General features: G+C 42.9%; 2 protein-coding genes across 2 annotated transcripts in view; both read left to right on the plus strand.

Annotated features, from left to right (window-relative positions):
• Positions 1-3,357: 3,357 nt before the first annotated feature.
• USP8 (ubiquitin specific peptidase 8) overlaps positions 3,358-25,113 on the plus strand; it is a 68,940-nt gene continuing 47,184 nt past the window's right edge. Inside the window, exons 1-3 of the mRNA XM_049781434.1 lie at positions 3,358-3,445; positions 21,698-21,849; positions 24,326-24,470. Coding sequence (XP_049637391.1) covers positions 21,746-21,849; positions 24,326-24,470 — 249 coding nt within the window. The 5' untranslated portion in view covers positions 3,358-3,445; positions 21,698-21,745. The remainder of the gene's footprint in view (positions 3,446-21,697; positions 21,850-24,325; positions 24,471-25,113) is intronic.
• Positions 11,034-11,432, plus strand: LOC126020042 (cytochrome c-like). The gene has a single exon (XM_049781493.1). It carries the CDS (start codon positions 11,088-11,090, stop codon positions 11,403-11,405), a length of 318 nt encoding a protein of 105 aa, XP_049637450.1. The 5' UTR covers positions 11,034-11,087; the 3' UTR covers positions 11,406-11,432.

Consider the following 25,113-nt stretch of genomic DNA (forward strand, 5'->3'; position numbering starts at 1 on the left):
CCTCCTGGCTCTATGCTCAGAAATCGCTCCTGGCAGGCTCAGGGGACCATATGGGATGCCAGGATTCAAACCACCGACCTTCTGCATGCAAGGCAAATGCCTTGCCTCCATGCTATCTCTCCGGCTCCCAATGTATGAATGTCAATGCACAGATGTATCAAGGATAAGAGTAAAGGAAATGATAAAAAATACTTGTGAACTTGAGTGATAATACAGCGGCTAGGGTGCTTGCCTTGCATGTAGTTTACCCAGGTTTGATCCCTGGCATCCTATACAGTTCCCAAACCTGCTAGAGTGCTTACAGAATGCAGACCCAGAAAAAAACCTTTGAATACTGCCAGATTTGGTTTCAAAACCAAACTAAAACCAAACCAAACCAAGTCAAAATACATTGAGTAAGGTGTTTGCCTTGTGTGTAGTTAACCTGGGTTTGATCTCTGATATCCCATTTGGTCCCTGAGCTCAGAGCCAAAGGTAAGCCCTAACCACAACTGAATGTGACCTACAAATAAACTAACATTTGTATGAGATTCCAAACATAAATGAGAAGGGATCTCAAATTATATTCCAATTGATTTCATATTCATGTTTCTCTTGAGTAGAAAGTCACCATGGCGGGCCCGGAGAGATAGCACAGCGGCGTTTGCCTTGCAAGCAGCCGATCCAGGACCTAAGGTGGTTGGTTCGAATCCCGGTGTCCCATATGGTCCCCCGTGCCTGCCAGGAGCTGTTTCTGAGCAGACAGCCAGGAGTAATCCCTGACACCGCCGGGTGTGGCCCAAAAACTAAAAAAAAAAAAAAAAAAAAAAAAAAAAAAAGAAAGTCACCATGGCATAATACGTTTTCCAACCCTTCCAACTGATTTCAAACATGTCCTTCTTAGAGACACTTGGCTGAAGTGGAGCTGTATAACTGTTTCCCGTTGTACTCTGTCTCCAAAGGCTGCTTATTTAACTACATTTGATGTCACAATACTCTGAACAACCTGTTCAATTTAGAAAGATTGATTTTCACAACTTCTCCAGCTCTGACACTTAAAAATTAGGAGTTAAAGCCAAAGAGGTTTCTCAACAAGCTGAAAGCAGGTTTATGTATGCTGGAGCCCCATGTGTGATCCTTGTATTACTGTCCTCCCCAGAGAACTGCTGGGATTTACCTGGAGCAGTGCTGGGGATAGTTCAAAAAACAATAAAGAATAACATTCAGGGACCGAAGAGATAGCACGGAGGCAAGGTGTTCTGCCTTGCGTGCTGAAGGATGGTGGTTTGAATCCCCATATGGTTGGTCCCCCAAGCCTGCCAGGAGCGATTATGAGCATAGAACCAGGAGTAACCCCTGCTGTTGGGTGTGACAGCCCCCCCAACAAAAAAAAAGAATAACATTCAGGAGTTAAATGATAAAGACCTTAGGAAAAAATATGATAGAAGAGGTTTATGGCTTTCTTTCTTTCTTTTGGTTTTTGGTTCACTCCTGGCAGTGCTCAGGGGTTACTCCTGGATCTATGTTCAGAAATCGCTCCTGGCAGGCGTGCGGGACCATATGGGATGCCTGGACCACCGTCCCTCTGCATGCAAGGCAAATGCCCTACCTCCATGCTATCTCTCTGGTCCCGTTTTATGGTTTTCTATCTAGATAGAAGATAAAGATTTCTAGAAATCTAGATAAAGATATAGTAGGAAATAAAATCATTAACCACAAAGGGAAAAGTATATCTTTCTATCTCCCAAAATTCTTTTTCTTTTTAATTAGTTACTTTATTTAAACACCATGGTTTAAAGGTTGTTCATAATACAGGTGGGTTATTTTTCACAATTGCAAAGTTGTTCATGATTGAGTTTTGTCATACAATGTCAAAAGCACCCTCCACCAGTGCACATTTTCCATAACCAATATCTTTTCTCTTCCCCTCCCCCATGCCTATCTCTGGAGCAGACCATTGTACCTTCTAAATTTTTAGTTTCCACATATTCAAATTCTCAAAAAATTCACCCAAAAGAGTATTACATCCAATTTTGGATTTATAGCACTAGGTATTGTCCTAAAACCACATCACTCATAAAATTCCTCAACTAACCACATCACAGGGCCCGGAGAGATAGCACAGCAGCGTTTGCCTTGCAAGCAGCCGATCTAGGATCAAAGGTGGTTGGTTTGAATCCCGGTGTCCCATATGGTCCTCCCGTGCCTGCCAGGAGCTATTTCTGAGCAGACAGCCAGGAGTAACCCCTGAGCAACGCTGGGTGTGGCCCAAAAAAACAAAAACCAAAAAAACTAACCAGATCACAATGGCATTCATTTAGTTTGGAGTTCACATCCATAAGCCATTTTAGTACTCGTATGAACATCTTTAGTTTGTTTAGTCTCTTGCTGACTCCACTTGCCATATTCTAGTCATGTAATGATGTAGAGGTGGATATTAGTGTCAAGTTCAGGATATAATGATATTAGAGGAGGGAAACAAGTCAGGAACATAAATTTAAGTATTGAAAATAAAGACTTTTTGGGGCTGGAGAGATAGCATGGAGGTAAGGCGTTTGCCTTTCATGCAGAAGGACAGTGGTTTGAATCCCGGCATCCCATATGGTCCCCTGTGCCTGCCAGGAGCGATTTCTGAGCATGGAGCCAGGAGGAACCCCTGAGCGCTGCCGGGTGTGATCCAAAAACCAAAAACCACAAAAGAAATGAAAGACAACTGATGATACGGTTTCAAGATTGTTGTTCAGAATTGAATAAAAGATAAAAGTGCTTCATAGTTGAACAAACAGTAAATATTCCAGCACCGGCAGACCACCCTTGCAAATGTCATTGAAGGCAATCCTGATTATTATTTTTTTTAATTTAATATTTTTTGGGTCACACACGGCAGCGCTCAGGGTTAACTCATGGCTCTATGCTCAGAAATTGCTCCTGGCAGGCTCGAGGGACCATATGGGATGCCGGGATTCGGACCACCAGCCTTCTGAATGCAAGGCTAACGCCTTACCTCCATGTCATCTCTCCGGCCCCTCATTTAATTTAATTTAATTTAATTTAATTTAATTTAACTTTTTTGCTTTTGGGCCACACTCGTTGACTCTTAGGGGTTGCTCCTGGCTCTGCGCTCAGAAATTGCCCCTAGCTTGGGGTGGACCATATGTGACGCTGGGGGAACCGAACCGCGGTCCGTCCTGGGTCAGTGCGTGCAAGGCAGACGCCCCACCGCCTGCGCCACCGCTCGGCCCTCCTTGCCCTTACTCTGGGACTCGCGGGGGGCGGGGCCGGCCGGGAGGGAGAACTACAGCTCGGCGCGTCCTGCCCCGCTCCGCCCCTCCGTGACGTCAGAGGCGCGACTCTTCGCGTTGCGTCGCGGCGCGTCGCAGTGCACCCTGGGAGCGAGGGAGTTCGCTGAGCGCCGAGGAGGCCGGACTCTTCCTCCTTCCTCGGGGCGATGGGCCCGGGCGGCGCGGTGAGTGCGGGGCTGGCGCTGGGGTTCGGGGGTACCTGTCGGCGTCGAGACCCGAGCTCTCCTTCCTTCGCACCCGGAAGACGCGCTTGGGGTCTGCGGAGGGCGGGCAGGCCCGGCCAGTGTCTGGTCTGCAGGCCGAGCTGGGTCCCGGGGCCTCGGCCGTGGCTTCCCTTCTAGCCGCCTCCCGCCTCTCGCCTGCCTGCGCGGCCGCCTCTCTGCCCCCAGGTCCTCCTGGACTCCCCTCTCCCTCCCGCTCCAGGCTGCTCTGCCAGCCCGCCCTGGGCCCTGCTTTAATTCAGACTTGATTTGTCTGAAGCCTGCTTGAGTTTCCAAATCCACTCCAGCTCCTCCTCCGAGTTGCAACCATGACTCCTCCACCTACAAGCTGTCATTTCCTTCCCAACCCATGTTTCTTTCTTCTCCTGGAGTTGGTTCGCTGATTGAATTCACTCTTTCTCTTAGAAGCCATGTAGGGAGGGAGGTAGGTAGGTAGGTAGGTAGGTGTCATTTGTACACAAAGCGACTGACCGCAGTGCAGGCCCATCCCTCTGGTGTTTGATTCTTTTTCTCTTCATGAAAGTCTGTGATGACCTTGAGGCCGATCACTGAACCGCGCTGTCTTGAACGTTTTACCTGACTCTCTCGGGTATTGCAGAGCCCAAGGAGTTTAAGATAAAATAAGAACTCTGGTTGTGGTGGGGTGTTGCAGAAGCACGGTCAAATTCACCCAAGCCCGCAACTAACTCTTTCCAAGCTGTAATGCTTCTTAAGTTTGACATACAGCTGTGATGCAGCCGTAAAAAATGTCGAGCGAGCTTGGTAAAGGAAGTGCTTCTCTGCTCTAGGCTTGCTCTGCGGCTTTGCTTAAGTAGGCAATATTTTTTATTCCAACTTATTCTGTTTTAAGACAGTTTTAAGGTGGGATCGGAGAACAGGAAAGCCTGTAGGGCGTTTATCTTGCAGGCCGCTGACCAGTGTTTCATCCTGGGCACCCTTTCTGGTCCTGGAGCCCTGCCAGGAATTACCTCCTAGCGTTGGCAGATGTGCCCCAAATCTCCCGCCCAACCCCTACGCCAAAAAAAAAAAAAAAAAAAAAAAGATTTTATTGATGAGTGCCTTTCCTATTAGGTAGTTTTTCATGACCTTATAGTACTGATTCTTTTACGCGAAAAGAGATGTATGTTGTGTTAGATCTTTATTATATTGGTATTGCTGACTTAAAAAAATGTGTGATCCTCTTCTGACATATGTACCTTTAAAACTACTTAGAATTCTCTAATAATAGAAACATCAAACCACTACAAATTCTTTTTTTTTGGGGGGGGGGAAGATGGGTCACACCCAGCAGCGCTCAGGGGTTACTCCTGGCTCTAAGCTTAGAAATCGTGGGGCCGGAGAGAGCACAGTGGTAAGGCGTTTGCCTTAGACGCCGAAGGATGGTGGTTCGAATCCCGGCATCTCATATGGTTCTCCGAGTCTGCCAGGAGCGATTTCTGAACATGGAACCAGGAGTGACCCCTGAGCGCTGCTGGGTGTGACCCAAAAACCAAAAAAGAAAAAAGAAAAAAAAAAAGAAATCCTGGCAGGCTTGGGAATACCGGAATACGGGATACCGGAATTCAAACCAATGTCGTTCTGCATGCAAGACGAATGCCCTACATCCATGCTATTTCTCTGGCCCCGCACTACTAATTCATTTTATTTTGTTTTTTTTTTTTTTTGTACCACAGGTGACTACTTGTGGCTCTCCTTGGGGAGACTAGATGGGATGCCTGTGCATATACCCACTATACTATTCTGTCCCAAAACTAAACTAAAACATTTTATTGTTCTTTTTTTTTTTTTTTTTTTTTTAGGCTACAAGGTAGGGATTGAAAAAAATAAGTTGGGGTCTACTATCAGGTAGGGAGGAATAGGAGGAATACATACTATTTACCTAATACTGTGTGGAGGAAGCAGTATTTTAAGCTTTTTTTTTTTTTTATTTTGGTTTTTGAGCTACCCCTGGCAGTGCTCAGGGGTGATTCCTGACTCTGTGCTTGAAAAACACTCCTCCCAGGCTTTTGGGACCATATGGGATTTTAGGGATAGAACCCAAGTTAGCAGTGTGCAAGGCAAATGCCCTACCTACAAATGCTGTGCTCCAGCCACCACTTTGTTTTGTTTTAACATTGTGCAGTTGCTCCACTGAGCAAACATCCCCAGCCCCTGCGTCAGGCTTTGAAATTAGAAAACAAAACTAGCTTCTATGTGCTATGTCCAGATACTTGCCCCTGGAACTCAGTCTCCAGGCTGAAGGTCCTAACCATCTGAAGAAGCTATTTGCAGGCACTTCAGTTGATATCCTAAATTGAACTTCCAGCCAATACCAACTAAAAGCCAAACCGATGAACTCTCATAGATGACCAAGCTTGGTGAATTTGCAGAGGACTCAAGCTGCTTATCTGACTACAAATAGTCTTCATTGAGAATCAATCAGCTCTGTCTACTGGAAAAAAATACACTGTAGAAAGTCATGTTTTATAATGATCTGTTGTTCAAGACTAGGAAATGACCAAAATTCTTATTTGAAAATTCATAGTAAATTCAAATAAATATATAAGTGGGGCCGGGCGGTGGCGCTGGAGGTAAGGTAAGCCTTACCTGCGCTAGCCTAGGAGACGGACCGCGGTTCGATCCCCCGGCGTCCCATATGGTCCCCCAAGCCAGGAGCGACTTCTGAGCGCATAGCCAGGAGTAACCCCTGAGCGTCACCGGGTGTGGCCCAAAAACCAAAAAAAAAAAAAAAAAAAAAAAAATATATATATATATAAGTGAAATATGTATTAAATATTCAATAAATATATGATCAAGTAAAATATTTAAAATACTTTAATTGGGCCTGGAGTGATAGTACAACAGGTAGGGCACTTACCTTGCATATTGCTGACCCAAGTTTGGGCCAATGCATACATATGGTTCCCTGAGCCCACCAGCAGAGATTCCTAAATGCAGAGCACCTTAAATCTTATACCATCCCTTCAGCACCAGATATAGGGTTTTGAGGTTTTTTTTGGGGGTGGGTGAAGCAAGATCGTTTTTATTGAAACTTACTTAGATGTGAATGATAAGTATGAACTCAAGAGAGAACACAGGCTTCTCCAAAGTGGAAATATGCAAGCAAAGAATTGGAGACAAGTTGGTGAGGTATTTGTTCAGGGGAGAATATGGGCTTGAAGACTAAGTTCCCAGATTTAGGTATTTTATTTTTATTTATTTGTTTATTTTTTTGGTTTTTGGGCCACACCTGGTGACGCTCAAGGGTTGGTTGCTCCTGGCTATGGCTTGGGGGACCATATGGGACACCAGGGATCGAACCCAGGTCCATTCTGGGTCAGCAGCATGCAAGGCAAATGCCTTACCGCTGAGCTATTACTCTGAGGACTCCAGATTTAGGTATTTTAAATGTTTAGAATTCAAATGAAAAATTTTAGCCATATTAAATTAGCCAAAAAAAATTTAGCCAAATTAAAGCCAGTTTATATATTTACTCTAGAGAATTAGGGCTAATTATATTGAACTCCCTTTTAAAAAATATTATAGTCCTCTTCAACAAATGGTGTTGGCACAACTGGTCAGCCACTTACAAAAAAGCTGACTCAGACGTCCAGCTAACATCATGTACAAAGGTCAAATCTAAATGGGTTAAAGATCTTGATATCAGATATATCTCTATCTATCTATCTGTCTGTCTGTCTGTCTGTCTGTCTGTCTGTCTGTCTATCTAAACTATCTTATCTGTGTGTCTGTCTGTCTATCTAAACTATCTTATCTGTGGTATATAGAAAAAAATATAGGGTTTGTTTGTTTTTTGGGGGCCACATCCTGTGATGTTGGGTTACTTCTGGCTATGCGCTCAGAAATAGCTCCTGGCTTGAGGGGATCATATGGGATGCCGGAGGATCGAACCACCGTCCTAGGCTAGCGCTGCCAAGGCAAACGCCTTAGTGCTTATGCTACTGCTCCGGCCCAAAAAATATAGTACTTTTGTCGAAGATCCTTTCTTTCTTTCTTTGGTTTCCCAGAAACTTGCTTTTTTGAACCAGATTTCTTTTTTTTTTTTGGTTTTTGGGCCACACCCGGCGTTGCTCAGGGGTTACTCCTGACTGTCTGCTCAGAAATAGTTCCTGACAGGCACGGGGGACCATATGGGACACCGGGATTCGAACCAACCACCTTTGGTCCTGGATTGGCTGCTTGCAAGGCAAACGCCGCTCTGCTATCTCTCAGGGCCCTGAACCAGATTTCTAATGATTTCTGTTTCTTTTCTCTCTTATGGATCCTTTCCCCACTAGCTTCCAGTTCTGGCACTTCAAGTGTGAATCACGTCAGCTGGAGAGAAACAGAGCGCGTTTCTTTGTTGATTCATTCTGCTGATTTTAATTACTAGTGTAAGGAAGTCTGTGCTGGTGGTCATTTAGAAGGCAGCAATGTACGATTTGCATGTGTGTGGCCCCAGTAGAATCCCTGGCGTTGCATCCTCCCTCCCCACACTGCTGGTGTAGCTCTGCAGGCCCCCAGCGTCACTGAGCTCGTGCAGGACCACACCACCCTTCTGAATATCAGTAGAACTGACCTCAAAGTCCCTCACCACCTACACTATGATGGCTGTTTTTAAAATGATTACAGTATTTTCTGGCGTATAAGACGACTTTTGTTTCTTGTTTTGTTTTTTGGGCCACACCCGTTTGATGTTCAGGGGTTACTCCTAGCTAAGCACTCAGAAATTGTCCCTGCTTGGGGGGACCATATGGGACGCTGGGGGATCGAACCGCGGTCCTTCCTTGGCTAGTGCTTGCAAGGCAGACACCTTACCTCTAGCGCCACCTCGCTGGCCCCATAAGACGACTTTTGAAACTAAAAATGTCAACCGGGGGTCGTCTTATACACCGAGTATATCCCGAAAAACGAATTTTCCAACTCGATCCTGCACCAATCACTGCCAGGCTGCTCGGACTGCCTCTCTGACTCAGCCAATCCAAGCAGGCTTTTTATGTATGCAAATTAGACACTGTTCTGCACCAATCACTGCAAGGCTGCTATGACCGCCTCTCTGACTCAGCCAATGCAAGCAGACATTTTATGCATGCAAATTAGACACTGTTCTGCACCAATCACTGCAAGGCTGCTCGGAGGCCTCTCTAACTCAGCCAATCCAAGCAGGCTTTTTATGCATGCAAATTAGACAGTGTTCTGGACCCGAATCTACACTAAAAAACCTGCTCAGATTGGCCAGAGTCAAGAGAGGAAGTCTCAGGTCAAGGATTTTTTTCCATTTTCCCCATTTTTCTGGACCTATGCAAACAACGGCGATTGCCACTATCACACCCTTACTATATTTTTTTACTCTTACCCTTTAAGGAAAAAAAAATACAACTTACTGAACTTAAAAACAAATAACTAGTAGAATGCTTGTCTCGAATACAGGCAGGGGATGGGAAGGTGGGAGGGGGTAATGTTACACTGGTTAAGGGGCGGTGTTCTGGTTATGACTGTAACCCAACTATGATCATGTTACTTAAATTAAAAATATATTTAAAAACAAAAAAAAGAGAGGAAGTTTATTATAGTAGAACCTTTGCTTGTTGTGATTGGCTCACTGTGGTACATACAGTTGCAGCACAGGAACGTTCTGTCTGATACAGCGAATATAGGCCTAAACCTATGTTTGTTTGTTTGTTTGTTTTTTTGGCCACACACTCTCTCTGGGCCCTAAACCTATGTTTTAACTGCAGAATTAGGGGGTTGTCTTATACGTCCAGTCGTCTTATATGCCGGCAAATACGGTAAATGTAGGGACTAGAGCAATAGCACAGCACAGAGGTAAGTCATTTACCTTGTACATGGCCAACACATGCCGGCTGAATCCCAGCATCCCGTATGGTCCCCTGAGCCCGCCAGTAGGGACTTCTGAGCCCAAACCCAGGAGTACTCCTGTGCATCGCTGGGTGTCACTCAAAAACAAAAACAAAACAAAACAAAACAAAACAAAAAAAAATTAAATGTTAAAATATACATAGTCATGAGGAAATTGACTTTAAACCAGTTATTATATTTGATTGTCAGGACTTTGTCTCCCAAAACAATAGACAGTGTCAGAAACGAGCGTTTTAATGGTTGATCTAAATGTCTGTCTTGGCTGAAGAGACTGGGTATCTGATTCCATACTTACATCTCTCTCAGGGCATCTTTCTTTAGGTCTTGTTGCTTCTCAGCATAAACAAGATTTTCTTACTTTCTTGTAACTGGTTATTCTTATCCAGGAGTAATTTTGCCTCTGAGGGTACATTTATAATGTACCCTGGAAATGGTTTGGTTTTTACAGCTCCTGGCATCTACTGGGTTGAAATGGGAAGGGAATGGTGCTAAACATCTTCGTATCCAGAGCTGCCTCCACAACAAAGATTTTTTAGTTCAAAGTGGAATGCCTAGGTTGATAAGTGGTGCTGTAAACTGATGGATTTTTTTTTTTTTTTTTTTTTTTTTTGTGGTTTTTGGGTCACACCCGGCAGTGCTCATTCCTGCCAGGGGTCATTCCTGGCTCCAGGCTCAGAAATTGCTCCTGGCAGGCACGGGGGACCATATGGGGCGCCGGGGTTCGAACCGATGACCTCCTGCATGAAAGGCAAACGGCTTACCTCCATGCTATCTCTCCGGCCCCAAACTGATGGATTTTTTAAAATTATAGTATTTATCTTTTGTTAACACTACCAGTCTTCATTTATTGGTTTTAGGGGCAAGAGAGAGAATGTGTAAAAGAAAATATTATGTTTAAATTTATAATCAAGAAATATTTTGGAAATTTTGTATTTTAGAAATTTTGTATTTATAGTTTCCTTTTTTCTTTTTTAGCTCCAGTTAATATAATCCTCAGTCTGGTCTGCCTTAAGATAACATTTTCTCTTTTCAGCACTAGTTTATTGCTTGCTTCATCAAATATAAACAATTCTGGATGGCATCAAAAGTCCTCCATGGTGTGTTTTCATTTCTTTAACCAATAGAGTTTATTATTGTTAGCCAACATTTGCTAAGTGTTGACTATGGGGATCAGTGAGATAAATGAAAAAAATAAAGACATGGGCCCGGAGAGATAGCACAGCGGCGTTTGCCTTGCAAGCAGCCGATCCAGGATCAAAGGTGGTTGGTTCGAATCCCGGTGTCCCATATGGTCCCCCGTGCCTGTCAGGAACTATTTCTGAGCAGACAGTCAGGAGTAACCCCTGAGCACTGCCGGGTGTGGCCGAAAAACCAAAAAAAAGAAAAAAAAGAAAAACATGCCAAATAATCCCTTCAACCAATCGATTATTTTCCAGTGACTTGCAAGATATTCATTATTTTGTTCTTTGCCTTCACATAGAAGATCCCCTCTTGTATCTTTGTGTTGTTTCCCATTCCTGGAATTCCCACCGTTATCACTGTGCACTGAGCGAAATTCTATCCCTAAGGTTGAGTTTCTGTTTCTTTCTCATCATATCAATATAAGCATGGTATGCTTATATGGTAGGGAGCACTTTAAAAGACCTGGTTGTCGAAAGAGCGGGATGGCGGACTTGCGAGCTGGTGTCTTTGGCTCCCGTGCGGCGACTACGAGCGAGATTCTAAGATGGGTGATATTGAGAAGGGCAAAAAGAGTTTTGTCCAGAAGTGTGCTCAGTGCCATACCGTGGAGAAAGGAGGCAAGCACAAAACTGGGCCCAATCTCCATGGTCTGTTTGGGCGGAAGACGGGTCAGGCACCTGGATTCTCTTATACTGATGCTAACAAGAACAAAGGCATCACCTGGGGAGAGGACACGCTGATGAAGTATTTGGAGAACCCCAAGAAGTACATCCCGGGAACAAAAATGATCTTTGCTGGCATTAAGAAGAAGACCGAGAGGGCAGAGTTGATAGCTTACCTCAAAAAGGCTACTAATGAGTAATAGTTGGCACTGCCTTATTTATTACAAAAATGTCTCCTGACTTTTTATGTGTACCATATTTAATTCCATCTCGTTCATCAGAATTCAGATCATGAGTGGCTGGTGTAGCGGTTTTTTTGTTGGACGGCCCTGATTTAAATAAGATTGGTTTGTGTTTAAATGACTTATCAGCTTTTTGAATTTTGATAATTCCAGGTCAGCAAGTGCAAATCACTTTGCTCCTTCTAAAGATATGATTGAACTTAATTGGTCACAGTCAAATGGGGTTGCCATTTACATACCTGTAGGAGAATAGTTTTCTATAACTGGCTAGGTTAATTTACCTAAATATTAAGGAAATCATTGTCTCCTAGAGCAGGAAGACTTACTGTTTTAGGTTGTGTTCAATAACTAGTAAAGGAAGAAACAGGATAAGATGACAGTGACCCTTAAATCTTTTTGTTCTTAATTATGCCAACTTAATTAAAAATTCCCTATATTTAAAATGTTTTCTTTCATTTAAAGACAAGTGTTTTAGTGTGATATTTGTATAGTATCAAATAAAAATACCTAACACTTCTCATCTTTTAAATGATCTTAAGGACAGATGCTTTTAAATTTTAGGCTGGCAAGTTATAGTAAAATTTTGTTTATAAGTTCTTTCCTGAAGTCAGACTGATGTTCAGAATTGTCTTTTAAATAGCTATTCAGAAGTAAACGTGACTAAATATCTATCCCAAAAGTGTAATTGGTAACAGTGCTTTTGCCAACTCATTAGTAGAGATGATCATCAGCACAAATTTGTAAAGAGTTAAGACGATTAAAACAAAGATCACAGATCAAAAAAAAAAAGACCTGGTTGTCATTTGGTCTAACGACTGTATTAAAGGAATAATAACAATAAGTTCTGTAGGATTCAGAGTGAGTAATAAACTTCAAAAATTGGGACCATTAGGGGTGGGAGAGCTGAAGTGGAAGTGAGTGCATTTTGGCTGGAAGAATTTGCTTTTTAAGCTGAAATGGTTTCCCTTTTTAAGTGACTAGAGTTGCAGATTGCAATGTCATGTAGAAATAGTTTGCTTATTATTTATTGAGTATTTTGGTAACCAGACCAAAATATTGGGGATCAAAGGTCCTCTAGATGAGTCTCTATATCCCCTAGAGCAAAGTAGCCAGTATTTTTGCACAGGCTTGCAATTCTAGGATATAAATGTATGCATTGTTTTCTTCATAGGAAAAGTCTTGGTACTATAAAAAGTCCCATGTTCTTAATTGAGTTACTTTTGGTTTTAAGTGTCTTGTTTTCTAATAAAGTGGTAATCAGTTTTCTTAGACTGGTAATCAGTTATGGAACCAGCTGGTGTGTAGACCACATTTGAATTCACTTTATTGTGCATAACTTCTATACTTTCATGACATGACATGAAAAAGAAGTGTATTTTGTTTTTCAACCAAGTGTTATGTGTATGCATATACAAAAAACTAAAACAATGCCTCTCTAAAATAGTATTTAATCATAGTGTGTGATATATTTGATTATGTGTATATTATGTGTGTATGTGTGTATATATGTATATATATGTATGTATATATGTGTGTATATATATATAAATATATAAATAAATAAATATCTCTCAGGCCCAACTTTGGGTTGTTGTTTTTTTTTTTTTCTTTTTGGTTTTTGGTCCATACCCGTGGTGCTCAGGGGTTACACCTGGCTCTTGGCTCAGAAATCACTCCCTGGCAGGCTCGGAGGACCATATGGGATGCCAAGAATCAAACCCAGGTCCATCGTGGGCGGCTGCATACAAGGCAAACGCCCTACCGCTGTGCTAGCTCTCTGGCCCCTGATTATATTTTCCTTTTACCGTTTTTTCTTTAAAGTCACTAGGGGTTTTGTTGCTGTTGTTATTTTGGAGGCCACAAGCAGTACTTAGAACTGCTCCCAGCATAGTGCTCAGTGGATCATGCAATACTATCGATCAAACCTGGGCTTCCTTTATGCAAAGCATATGCTGCAGTCTATTGACCTTTCTCCCCAGCTCCTAAAGAACCTAGAAATAATCTTTTTTGGGTTTTTGTTTGTTTGTTTGGGCCACACCCGGCAGACCTCTGGTTATTCTTGGCTCCAGGCTCAGAAATTGCTCCTGGCAGGCTGGGGGACCATATGGGAAGCTGGGATTCAAACCAATGACCTTCTGCATGAAAGGCAAACGCCTTACCTCCATGCTATCTCTCAGGCCCAACTTTTTTTTTTTTTTTTTTTGGTTTTTGGGCCACACCCAGCAGTGCTCAGGGGTTACTTCTGGCTGTCTGCTCAGAAATAGCTCCTGGCAGGCACGGGGGACCATATGGGACACCGGGATTCGAACCAACCACCTTTGGTCCTGGATCGGCTGCTTGCAAGGCAAACGCCGCTGTGCTATCTCTCCGGGCCTGTGATAGATACATTTTTTTTTTTTTTTAAGCTTTTTGGGTCACACCCAGTGGTGCTCAGGGGTTACTCCTGGCAGGCACGGGGGACCATATGGGACACCGGGATTTGAACCAACCACCTTTGGTCCTGGATCGGCTGCTTGCAAGGCAAACACCGCTGTGCTATCTCTCCGGGCCCGTGATAGATACATTTTAAGTTCTCAGAAAATAATAGAGTTTTTAGCAGTGATTATATCCTGATAGGGTTGAATCTTAAATACTTAAATATTGGGTTAAATTAATTTATGAGTATTTATTTTTCTGTGGAATTTTAACTAGAATCGATATATGACATTTAAGACCAAAGGCCAAGGATGTGCCTTAGCAGTAAAGTACTTGTTCTGCCTGCCTGGTACTTGGGTTCAGTTCTGACACTGTAAAGATGAGCAAAACAAGATCAAAGGAGTATAGTGAGTGCCATGAGCACTGTGAGAGCGTTTGCTGTCTCTGCTGGGCAGAAGTGGGACAGAGCAATGAAGGAGGAGCATAAACTTTGCTTTCTTTTTTTTTTGGTTTTTGGGCCACACCCAGCTGTGCTCAGGGGTTACTCTTGGCTGTCTGCTCAAAAATAGCTCCTGGCAGGCACGGGGGACCATATGGGACACCAGGATTCGAACCAACCACCTTTGGTCCTGGATTGGCTGCTTGCAAGGCAAACGCCGCTGTGCTATCTCTCCAGCCTGCTTTCTTTTTTTTTTTTTTTTTTAAAGCAGTTGATTGATTGATTGATTGATTGATTGGTTTTTGAGTCACACCCGGGGATTCTCAGGGGTTACTCTGGTCTGTGTTCAGAGATCGCTCCGGGCAAGTTCGGGGGACTATATGGGATGCCAGGAATCGAACTGGATCTGTCCCTGGTCTGCTGCATCTAAGGAAAATGCCTTAACTGCTGTGCTATCTCTCTGGATATGGGCAGTGGTTGTTGTGAAACCCTAGTGAGATGTTCAAGGCCCATTTGAAGTACCACAAACACCACTCTTTCATATTTTTCAGTTTTCATTCTCTCTGGTTCAAATAATCTAATCTCAAGTAATTTTTTTTTGTGAGTATTAGAAGGAAGTGAGAGGTAAGAGCTACAGGGTAGTAGGAGGAGCTACTGGGGAAGGGAGGGAGAGAGACAAAGGGGGAGAATGCTTACACATACAGATCCTTCCATTTTCTCTTCATTGTTTACTAATTTTTCTCTCTTTGTTGTTGTTGTTGTTGTTGTTGTTGTTTGGCCACACCCGATGACACTCAGGGGTTAGCCCTGGCTATGCACTCAGAAATTGCTCCTGGCTTGAGGGACCATATGGGACACCAAGGGATCCAACCATGGTCCAACCTAGGCTAGCCTGCTCAAGGCAGGCGCCTTACAGCTTGCGCCACCACGCAATTTTTTATACCATCTGGATTTCAGTTTTGGAACTTTCCAGTTTAGTTAAAGTTGCATTGTTTACCAAGACTATATATTTTATTTTTCATTTATTTATATTTTTAGTATTTGGGCCATATACCCGGTGGCACTCAGGGGTTACTCCTGGCTACCTGCTCAGAAATTGCTCTTGGCTTGGGGCCGGAGCAGTGGCACAAGTGGTAAGCCATTGGCCTTGCGCGCGCTAGCCTAGGACAGACCACGGTTCAATCCCCTGGCATCCATATGGTTCCCAAGCCAGTAGCAGTTTCTGAGCGAAGAGCCAGGAGTAACCCCTGAGTGCCCTGGATGTGGTTCTCCTCAAAAAAAAAAAAAAGAAAAAAGCACTCTTTACCATGTATTAGAACTTGTGCAGAAATGTGTATTGCAACTAAAGCTATGCCTTAAGGATTTTAACAGGAGTCATTACTTGACATATAATTTTGGGAATGCAAATGGAAATAGCTTTGGTCATCTGAGGGTTTTTAGACATTGTTAGATAAAACCATTACATATTTCAGCTAGTCTCAAAAATCAGTGAAGGTCAAAAAGTAACTTAAAAAGTATGATCTTGGGGCCGGAGAGTAGCATGGAGGGAGGGCATTTGCCTTGCAATCAGAAGAATGATGGTTCGAATCCCTGCATCCCATATGGTCCCCTGTGCCTGCCAGGAGCGATTTCTGAGTGTAGAGCTAGGAGTAACCCCTGAGCACTGCCAGGTGTGACCCAAAAACCAAAAAAAAAAAAAAAAAAAAAAGTACGATCTTTCTCCTAGAAATACCCACCAAAGGCTTTGATATCATTGTAATTTTATTCCTATAATTTCTCTTCGCACCTAGTTATTTGCCACAACTTGTCATTCTACCCTGGCAGTGCTCTTGTCTCTGAACCTTCTGTCCATCTCCAGTGCCCTGCTTCTGACCCTCATCTTTCCTTAGGATCAATAGACTTGGTGGCTAGTGTTTCCCTTAGCTCCGCTCTCTTTAAGGCCTGCTTTGTGCTGTGTCAGTTTGGATAGTCAGTTCCTTTTTTTATTATTTTTAATTTTTAAGTTTTCCTCCAGAACTTTTTTCTTTTGGGGGGGGGGGAACACTTGGAGATGATCAGGGGTTACAGGAATTACTCCTGTCTGTGCTCTGGGGACCATATGGGATGATAGGGATTATACCTTTGTCAGCTATGTACAAGGCAAGTACCTGCTGAACTACTGTTCTAGCCTCATCCTAACTTCATTATCTGTTCAACCAAATGTCACATAAATTACCACTCTCACAAATCATGCTAGTCATATTTCATCTTTAATTTTACTTTATTTTTTAATTAAACATTAATTAAAAAAATTAATCATTAAAATTTTTTTCTATAATCCTCTCTGGTCAATTCTTTCTTGTATGATTGCCTACCATGCTATATAACACTGTTTGCATACAGCTTTGTCTTACACTTGTTTTTCAGTGGGAGGGGGATTGCATCACAGCTTTGTCTTACACTTGTTTTTCAGTGGGAGGGGGATTGCATCACATTATTTCGGCATTACAATGGGTTCTATACAACTGGATATGTGAATGTTTGAATTGAATTTAACTTTGAAGCGGTTATGGATTTACTACTTTCAGTATCCTAGAGAGGACAGTTCTTTTTTTTTTTTTGGTTTTTGGTTTTTGGTTTTTGGGCCACACCCAGCGGTGCTCAGGGGTTACTCCTGGCTATCTGCTCAGAAATAGCTCCTGGCAGGCATGGGGGACCATGTGGGACACCGGGATTTGAACCAACCACCTTTGGTCCTGGATTGGCTGCTTGCAAGGCAACGCTGCTGTGCTATTTCTCTGGCCTGAGAGGACAGTTCTTATCTGCTTTTTTTTTTTTTTTTTTGGTTTTTGGGTCACACCCAGCAGCGCTCAGGGGTTACTCCTGGTTCTAGGCTCAGAAATCGCTCCTGGCAGACTCGGGGAACCATATGGGATGCCAAAATTCGAACCACTGTCCTTTTCCATACAAAGCAAACACCCTACCTCCATGCTATCTCTCCGCCCCGTGCTTTGTCTTCTTAAGATCTTTCTTGGCTTTAAAGATAATATTGAAATTGATTCAACTAAGAGCATAGTCCGGGCCTTCATTTAAAAACATTTAAATAGGCATGACAGAGTGATATGATAGCACAGTGGGCGTTTGCCTTGCACCTGGCTGGGTTTGTTCCCTGTCATCAGGCATGGTCGCCAGAGCATGCCAGGAGTAATTTCTAAATGCAGAGCCAGGAGTAACCCTTGAACTCTGTTGATGTGGCCCAAAAACCAAACCAAAAAAAAAAAAAGTCAAACATTCAAGTCATTAAATTTTTGCAGCGAAAACCCTGCTGTCATGAATCACAAATATTTTACCTGACTTATTGATCATGAGTTCTATGATTAGACCACTGGTATTCACAAGCCAGAATGAGGATTGGATTGGAAAAAACAGATAACATCAGATGGTACTTGGTTACATTGCTTAATTCTGGCTGTAGACTTTATCTTTGTGTACTTAGTGTCACCATTAAAAACTTATTGGGCTTTGTGGGAATTGGATTTCAGTAGCTGGCTCATATTGAGAGCAAATGTTAATTCTTTGTGGTTGAATAAACTATACCTAGTTGAGGGTAAAAAAGTTAAGAATATGCTTGATCAATTACAAAATCCAACCTTGTAAAACCTGTTTGGAGAAAAAATATATATGCAGACAGGATAAAGAAATCAAACAAATAAACAAGAATGATTGTTGGGGTCAGCGAGATACTGTAGCAGATAGGGTGCTTTCCTTGCTTGCAGCTGACCAAGCTTCCATCCCCTGTATCCCATGTGGTCCCCAAGAACCATCATGTGTCATCCATGAAAGAAGAGCCAGGATTAAGCCCTGAGTATTGCTAGGTGTGTCCCCCAAACAAACAAACAAACAAACAAACAAAAAACAATACTGTTACTGATAATAGTAATTATCAGTAGTAATGATAAGAATATTCTTATTAGTTAGTAGTAGACCAGTCCTTCTGCCTCCTGCCCTCTGCCATGGTAATATCTGTTGTGGTATCACTAATGCTTCAGATTTCCTTAAGCTCGTTTCTGAGAAGTTAGTAGTTTCTTGACCATACTCTGCTTTTTCATAGTCAAAAGTGTTACTCTTCAACTCCTGTTAAATTTCTATAGAAATCATGTCCTGCAACATTATTCTCTTTATTGCCAGTAGGTGATGTATATATTTATTTTCCCTTTTCTTTTATTGCTGTACTGACAAGGGGTTATACATGGCTGGTTGTGGTGCTCACATATTTGGCTGCACTGCTGAGGTTTGTGCTCAGTAATTGTGCTTGGATGTGTTCATCAGGGCGTGCATACTTAGTGACTGAACTGAGGTGTTTGCCAGTGGTTGCTACAGTGCTGTTTTCACCAGAGCTTGCACTTCTGAGCCACGGCACTGAACACCTTTTTAGTTGGGGTACTGATTGGGATGGGGCTTTACATTTGTGTAGGGTGAGTGTGTGTGGAGAGATGGAGTGGGATAGATGTTTAAGCATCGCATCCCTGTTGGCACCAAAAATACCTGTAGTGCCAGAGATCACAGGCTTCAAACCTATGAGGCTCAAGCAGCAGAGATACACCGATTTGGTTGTCACATGTGGAACACTGGGGATCTGAATTTTTGTTTTGTTTTTCATAATAATATCTTTATCTAAGCACCATGATTACAAACATGTTTGTGGTTGGATTTCAGTTATAGAAAAGAACACCCTTCTTCACCAGTGCAACCTTCCTAACCAACAATACCTGCTTCTTGATCCTCCCCCACCCCTGCCTCTATTCAAGAGACAGGCATTCATATTATTACATAATGTCTTGTCTTGTCTTTTTTTTTTTTTTGGAGGGGGTGTTTTGGGTCACACCCAGCAGCGCTCAGGTGTTACTCCTGGCTCCATGCTCAGAAATTGCTCCTGGCAGGCTCGGGGAACCATATGGGATGCTAGATTCAAACCAATGACCTTCTGCATGAAAGGCAAACGCCTTACCTCCATGCTTTCTCTCCGGCCCCCTTTTATTTTCTTAAAACCCATAGATAAGTGAGACTATTCTGTGTCTCTCTCTCCCTCTGACTTATTTCACTCAGCATAATAGTCTCCATGTCCATCCATGTATAGGAAAATTTCATGACTTCATTTTTCCTGGTGGCTGTATAGTATTTCATTATGTAAATGTACCAGTTTCTTTAGCCACTTACCTGTTGTTGGGCATCTGGGTTGCTTCCAGATTCTGGCTACTGTGAATAGCGCTGCAATGAATATAGGTGTGCAGAAGGCATTTTGTGTTGTATTTTTGTGTTCCTTGAGTATGTCCCGAGGAGTGGTATATAGCTGGATCATATGGGAGCTCAATTTGCAGTTTTTTGAGGAATCTCCATATTTTTCATAAAGGCTGGACTGGACAGCATTCCCACCAGCAGTGAGTGAATGAGAGTTTCTTTGTCCCCACATCCCTGCCTGCCCTGATTTTCTTTGTTCTTTGTGATGTGTGCTAGTCTCTGTGAAGAGAGATGGTACCTCATTGTTGTCTGATTTGCATTTCCCTGATGATTAGTGATGTGGAGCATTTTTGTTTTGTTTTGTTTTTTGGGGCCACACCTGTTTGATGCTCAGGGGTTACTTCTGGCTAAGCGCTCAGAAATTGCCCCTGGCTTGGGGGGACCATATGGGACACCGGGGGATCGAACTGCGGTCCTTCCTTTGCTAGCGCTTGCAAGGCAGACACCTTACCTCTAGCGCCACCTCACCGGCCCCGATGTGGAGCATTTTTTTTTTTTTTTTTTTTTGGTTTTTGGGCCACACCCGGTAACGCTCAGGGGTTACTCCTGGCTATGCGCTCAGAAGTCGCTCCTGGCTTGGGGGACCATATGGGACACCGGGGGATCGAACCGCGGTCCGTCCAACGCTAGCGCAGGCAAAGCAGGCACCTTACCTTTAGTGCCACTGCCCGGCCCCGATGTGGAGCATTTTTTCATGTGCCTTTTGGCCATTTGTATTTCTTCTTTGAGATAATCATGTCTTCTATTTTTTGATGGGATTATATTTTATTTTCTTGTTAAGTTCTGTCAGTACCTTGTATATCTTAGATATTGGCCCCTTATCTGATGGGTATTAGGTGAATAGTTTGTCCTATTCTGTGTATGACCTTTGTATTCTAGTCACTATTTCCTTTGAGGTGCAGAATCTTCTTCATTTAATATAGTCCCATTTGTTTATCTCTGCTTCCACTTGTTTGGACAGTATTTCCTCCTTGAAGATGCCTTTGGTCTCAAAGTCATGGATTTGATCTTTGTGCATGTTAGATGGAGGTCCGAGTTCGCTTTTTTGCATGTGGCTGACCAGTTGTCCCAGCACCACCTGTTGAAGAAGCTTTCTTTGCTCCGTTTTACATTTCTTGCCCCTTTATCAAAGATTAATTGGTTGTATGTATTGCAGGAGTATCTGAATTTGTGACCATAATATTCTCTTAACCCCTGCACTTGGACTCATGCTCTGGGCACTGGAATGATCCCAGGATGGTGGGAGGGTGATTGCCCCATGTGCGAATGGGGAGAACTTTCTGTGTATTTGCTTGGAGTAGTAGATTTACAGGGGGGCTCTGAGTGACTTTATTTGGGGGGAAGCATAAATTTAGGATTTCTGATAACTTCTGACATTGACATCTGTTTGGCTATTCATTTTTATTCACATTTGCTTTATCATACTCATCTAGTGACTTAAATTTTTTAATGAACTTCTTGGTATATTTTTATGTGTTATAATTGAATGATAAAAAGGTGATCATATACAAATGTAGTCTCCACTTTGAGAAATAAAACTTCACTTGTACACTCAAACGCCTTTCCTCTGCCTTTCTTGTTTTGGCCTCCCTGCAGGAAAAGTATACAATTTGGGAGAGAGGAGATATGTATCTTTTGTTTTCTTTTTTTGGTTTTTGGGCCACACCCGGTAACGCTCAGGGGTTACTCCTGGCTATGCGCTCAGAAGTTGCTCCTGGCTTGGGGGACCATATGGGACACCGGGGGATCGAACCTCGGTCCGTCCAAGGCTAGCGCAGGCAAGGCAGGTACCTTACCTTTAGCGCCACCGCCCGGCCCCTTGTTTTCTTTTAATTCTCATTAGGGTCTTACTTTTTTTTTTTTTTTTTTTTTTTTAGTTTTTGGGTCACACCCGGCAGTGCTCAGGGGTTACTCCTGGCTGTCTGCTCAGAAATAACTCCTGGCAGGCACGAGGGACTATATGGGACACCGGGATTCGAACCAACTACCTTTGGTCCTGTATCGGCAAACGCCGCTGTGCTATCTCTCCGGGCCCAGGGTCTTACTTTTTTAACTGCGTGTTTGATTACTTATTATAAGGATTAATACGATGGGGTTATTTGTATTTATTTTGTTTCAGAAAAGGAACTGTTTTTTAATGAGATTGACAAAGTGAGTCTCATTCATCATGCCTGCTGTGGCATCTGATCCTAAAGAACTCTACCTCAGTTCTTCCCTGAAGGACCTCAATAAGAAGACAGAAGTGAAGCCGGAGAAAATTAGCACTAAAAGGTATGTATCCTTTTATAACTGGGCTGAGTCAGATGTTTGTTTTTAGTTCATTTCCATTTGATTAGATGAAGTAGCTGACTAGTCAACTTAGTTTACTTGGAAAATTGCATTATCTCACTAAAGTAGGACCTCCTTTGAGAAGTTCTTAATGCCCATCTTCCAGAATATAAATAGTTTATATATATATATATATATATATATATATATATATATATATATATATATATATATATATATATATATATATTTAACTTATGATCCTAGTATAACATTTTTTTGTTTTGTTTTGTTTTGTTTTTGGGTCACACCTGGCAGGACAGCACTCGGGTTACTCCTGGCCCTATGCTCAGAAACTGTTCCTGGCAGGCTCAGGGGGACCATATGGGATGCCAGGATTCGAATCACCGTCCTTTTGCATGCAAGGCAAACACCCTACCTCCATGCTATATCTCTGGTCCCGTAACTTTTTTTTGAGGGGGGCACACCCGGTGACACTCGGGTTACTCCTGGCTATGTGCTCAGAAGTCGCTCCTGGCTTGGGGGACCATATGGGACGCCGGGGGATTGAACAGCAGTTCATCCTAGGCTAGTGCTGGCAAGGCAGACACCTTACCTCTAGCGCCACCGCACCGGCCTCGATTTTTGTTTTTATTTTTATTTATTTATTTATTTATTTATTTATTTATTTATTTATTTTGGTTTTTGGGCCACACCTGGCGGTGCTTAGGGGTGACTCCTGGCTGTCTGCTCAGAAATAGCTCCTGGCAGGCACGGGGGACCATACGGGACACCGGGATTCGAACCAATCACCTTTGGTCCTGGATCGGCTGCTTGCAAGGCAAATGCTGCTGTGCTATCTCTCCGGGCCCCTGTTTTTAACTTTTTATTTTTAAATTGTTTTGTGGCCATACCTGGTGGTACTCAGAGGTTACTCCTGGCTCTGCTCTCAGGAATCACTCCAGAGGGCTTGAAGGACTATATGCGATGCCAGGGATTAAACCTGGTTCTGCTGCATGGGGAAGTGCAGTTTTTGGGTTTATATTTTGGTTTTCGACACATGAAACACACAGGGATTACTCCTGGCTCTGGGGAATCAACTCCTGGAAGTTCTCTAGACTGTATGGGATGCCTTGTGCAAGGCAAGCAACCTACCAGCTATACTATCTTTACAGCCCCTGATTCTTACATGTAGCATTAAATAATTAACGATGGTGGTGGATGGTGAAGGATGGATGGAGGAATTTTTCTCTGCCATCCCAGGCCACGTGACTCCGCAATCCCCATTCCGTTGGCGGGTCCCAGGTTTAGGTGAACGGCGGAATCAGACTCATCCAGAGACAGGCATCAGGAAGCATCAACTTTATTCATGCCCTATCCACCACATGTGTGGCCTATATCATAACCTTTTAAGCATTTGCTATTCTTAGCTAGCCCTGCATCTTAACTCCTTTCAGCCATCTTCCATTTGACCTTCATGCTGGCCAAAGACCAAAGGGGCCCACCTAATCCCCTGGGTCAAAGGCTTTATATAACCTTCCAAGACCCCTCCCAGAAATGGGCGGGTCTCAGGTAGGTACACCTAAATCCAGGGTGGAGTTACACTTACACTTTTGTTTTGTTTTTTGTTTTGGGGCACTACCTGGTGTGCTGCTCAGGGGTTACTCCTGTGGGTGCTTGGGGGACCATATGAGAAGCTGAGGATCAAGCCTAGGTCAGGGTCGGTCACATGTAAGGCAAACAGCCTACCAATTGTGCTATCACTTTGGCCTCTGGACTCCTACACTCCTATGGAGAATGTTCTTAGTAGCTTTGATTTGATTAGGTCTGTAATGCCACACTGAGCATTACTGACTGCACACTACTGACTGCAAACGTTTTTGTATAAACTCATCCTTGTCCTGAATATCATCTGGCCCTGTTCCATTGTATACTGTTCTAGCTCTTTCCTAGACCTCTTCATCATTAATTCATGTCTTTTTGTTTTGTTTTTTTGGGCCACACCCAGTGTCACTCAGTTTATCCTGGGCTCTGTGCTCAGAAATTACTGCTGCAGACTCGGGATCATACCAGGATGTCAGGGATCAAACCCTGGTTGTCTGTGCAAGGCAAACTGATTCGGCCCCATTGATCTTTGTCTTAATTGGACAGTTTTATTGGATCAGAGTTAGATAGTTACAGAAAAGTGGATACAAGGATAGATAAGCTAGTTTTTTATAAATGTTATTGACAGAGCCCAGTGAAAATAAGCATTTGCACTGAAACTTGGTCCCAAAACTTGAATCTCTCTCATATGGGGGATTATATGTGATGGTGGGGATTGAACCCAGGTCAGTCACATGCAAGACAAGCACCATACCTACTGTAGATTGCTCTGGCCCCAAATGAAATTTAGCAAGATTCTCTGCAGGTTTTGTACATGATTTAATGGTGATAAGATGTCAGGTACTTAAATTGCTTTTTTGTCTTCGAATTGAAGTTATGTACAGAGTGCTCAGAAGATCTTCAAGACGGCTGAGGAAAGCAGATTAGATCGTGATGAGGAAAAGGCCTATGTACTATATATGAAATATGTGACTGTTTATAATCTTATCAAAAATAGGCCTGACTTCAAGCAACAACAGGTAACTTTTTAATTTCTTTTTTATTCATTACTTTCACATAATGGAGCTACTGATTCCCTCTGCTATTTTAACTTGCTCAAATTCAGCTCACATTAACTTTTAAACTCTTACAACAATAGAAAAATGTAACTAAAGATTTAGTTTTTCTCAGCTATGAGAAAAAGGAAGTTTTGGGCTGGAACAATAGTAGTCATCTTGCCTTGTATACAGCTGACCCAAGTTTGATTTCTGGCACCACATATGGTTCCTCTGAGCCCTCTAGTAGTGATCCCTGAATAGACCTTGAGCATCATCGAGTATGGGGTGGAGAATTTTGCAGTTTGCTGCAACTTGAATGGAATGTCATGCTTAAGATGCTAAGTCAGTCAGAAAGAATAAGACAAATACCAGATTATCTCACTCATAGGCAGAGTATAAAGAAATAAAACAAGGAATTAAGACAATCCTCAATGGAAGCAGCCCTGAGACCTGGTCAGTCTCTCCAGCCCCTATAACTCAAATTATAATATGACTTTACAGCATAAAAAAAAATCTCATCTGGGGCCGGAATGATAGCACAGTGGTAGGGTGTTTGCCTTTCATGTGTCTGACCCAGGACGGACCTGGGTTCGATCCCCAGCATCCCAAATGGTCCCCGAAGCCA

Source organism: Suncus etruscus, chromosome 10 (genome assembly GCF_024139225.1).
Source record: "Suncus etruscus isolate mSunEtr1 chromosome 10, mSunEtr1.pri.cur, whole genome shotgun sequence".
Classification (NCBI taxonomy): domain Eukaryota; kingdom Metazoa; phylum Chordata; class Mammalia; order Eulipotyphla; family Soricidae; genus Suncus; species Suncus etruscus.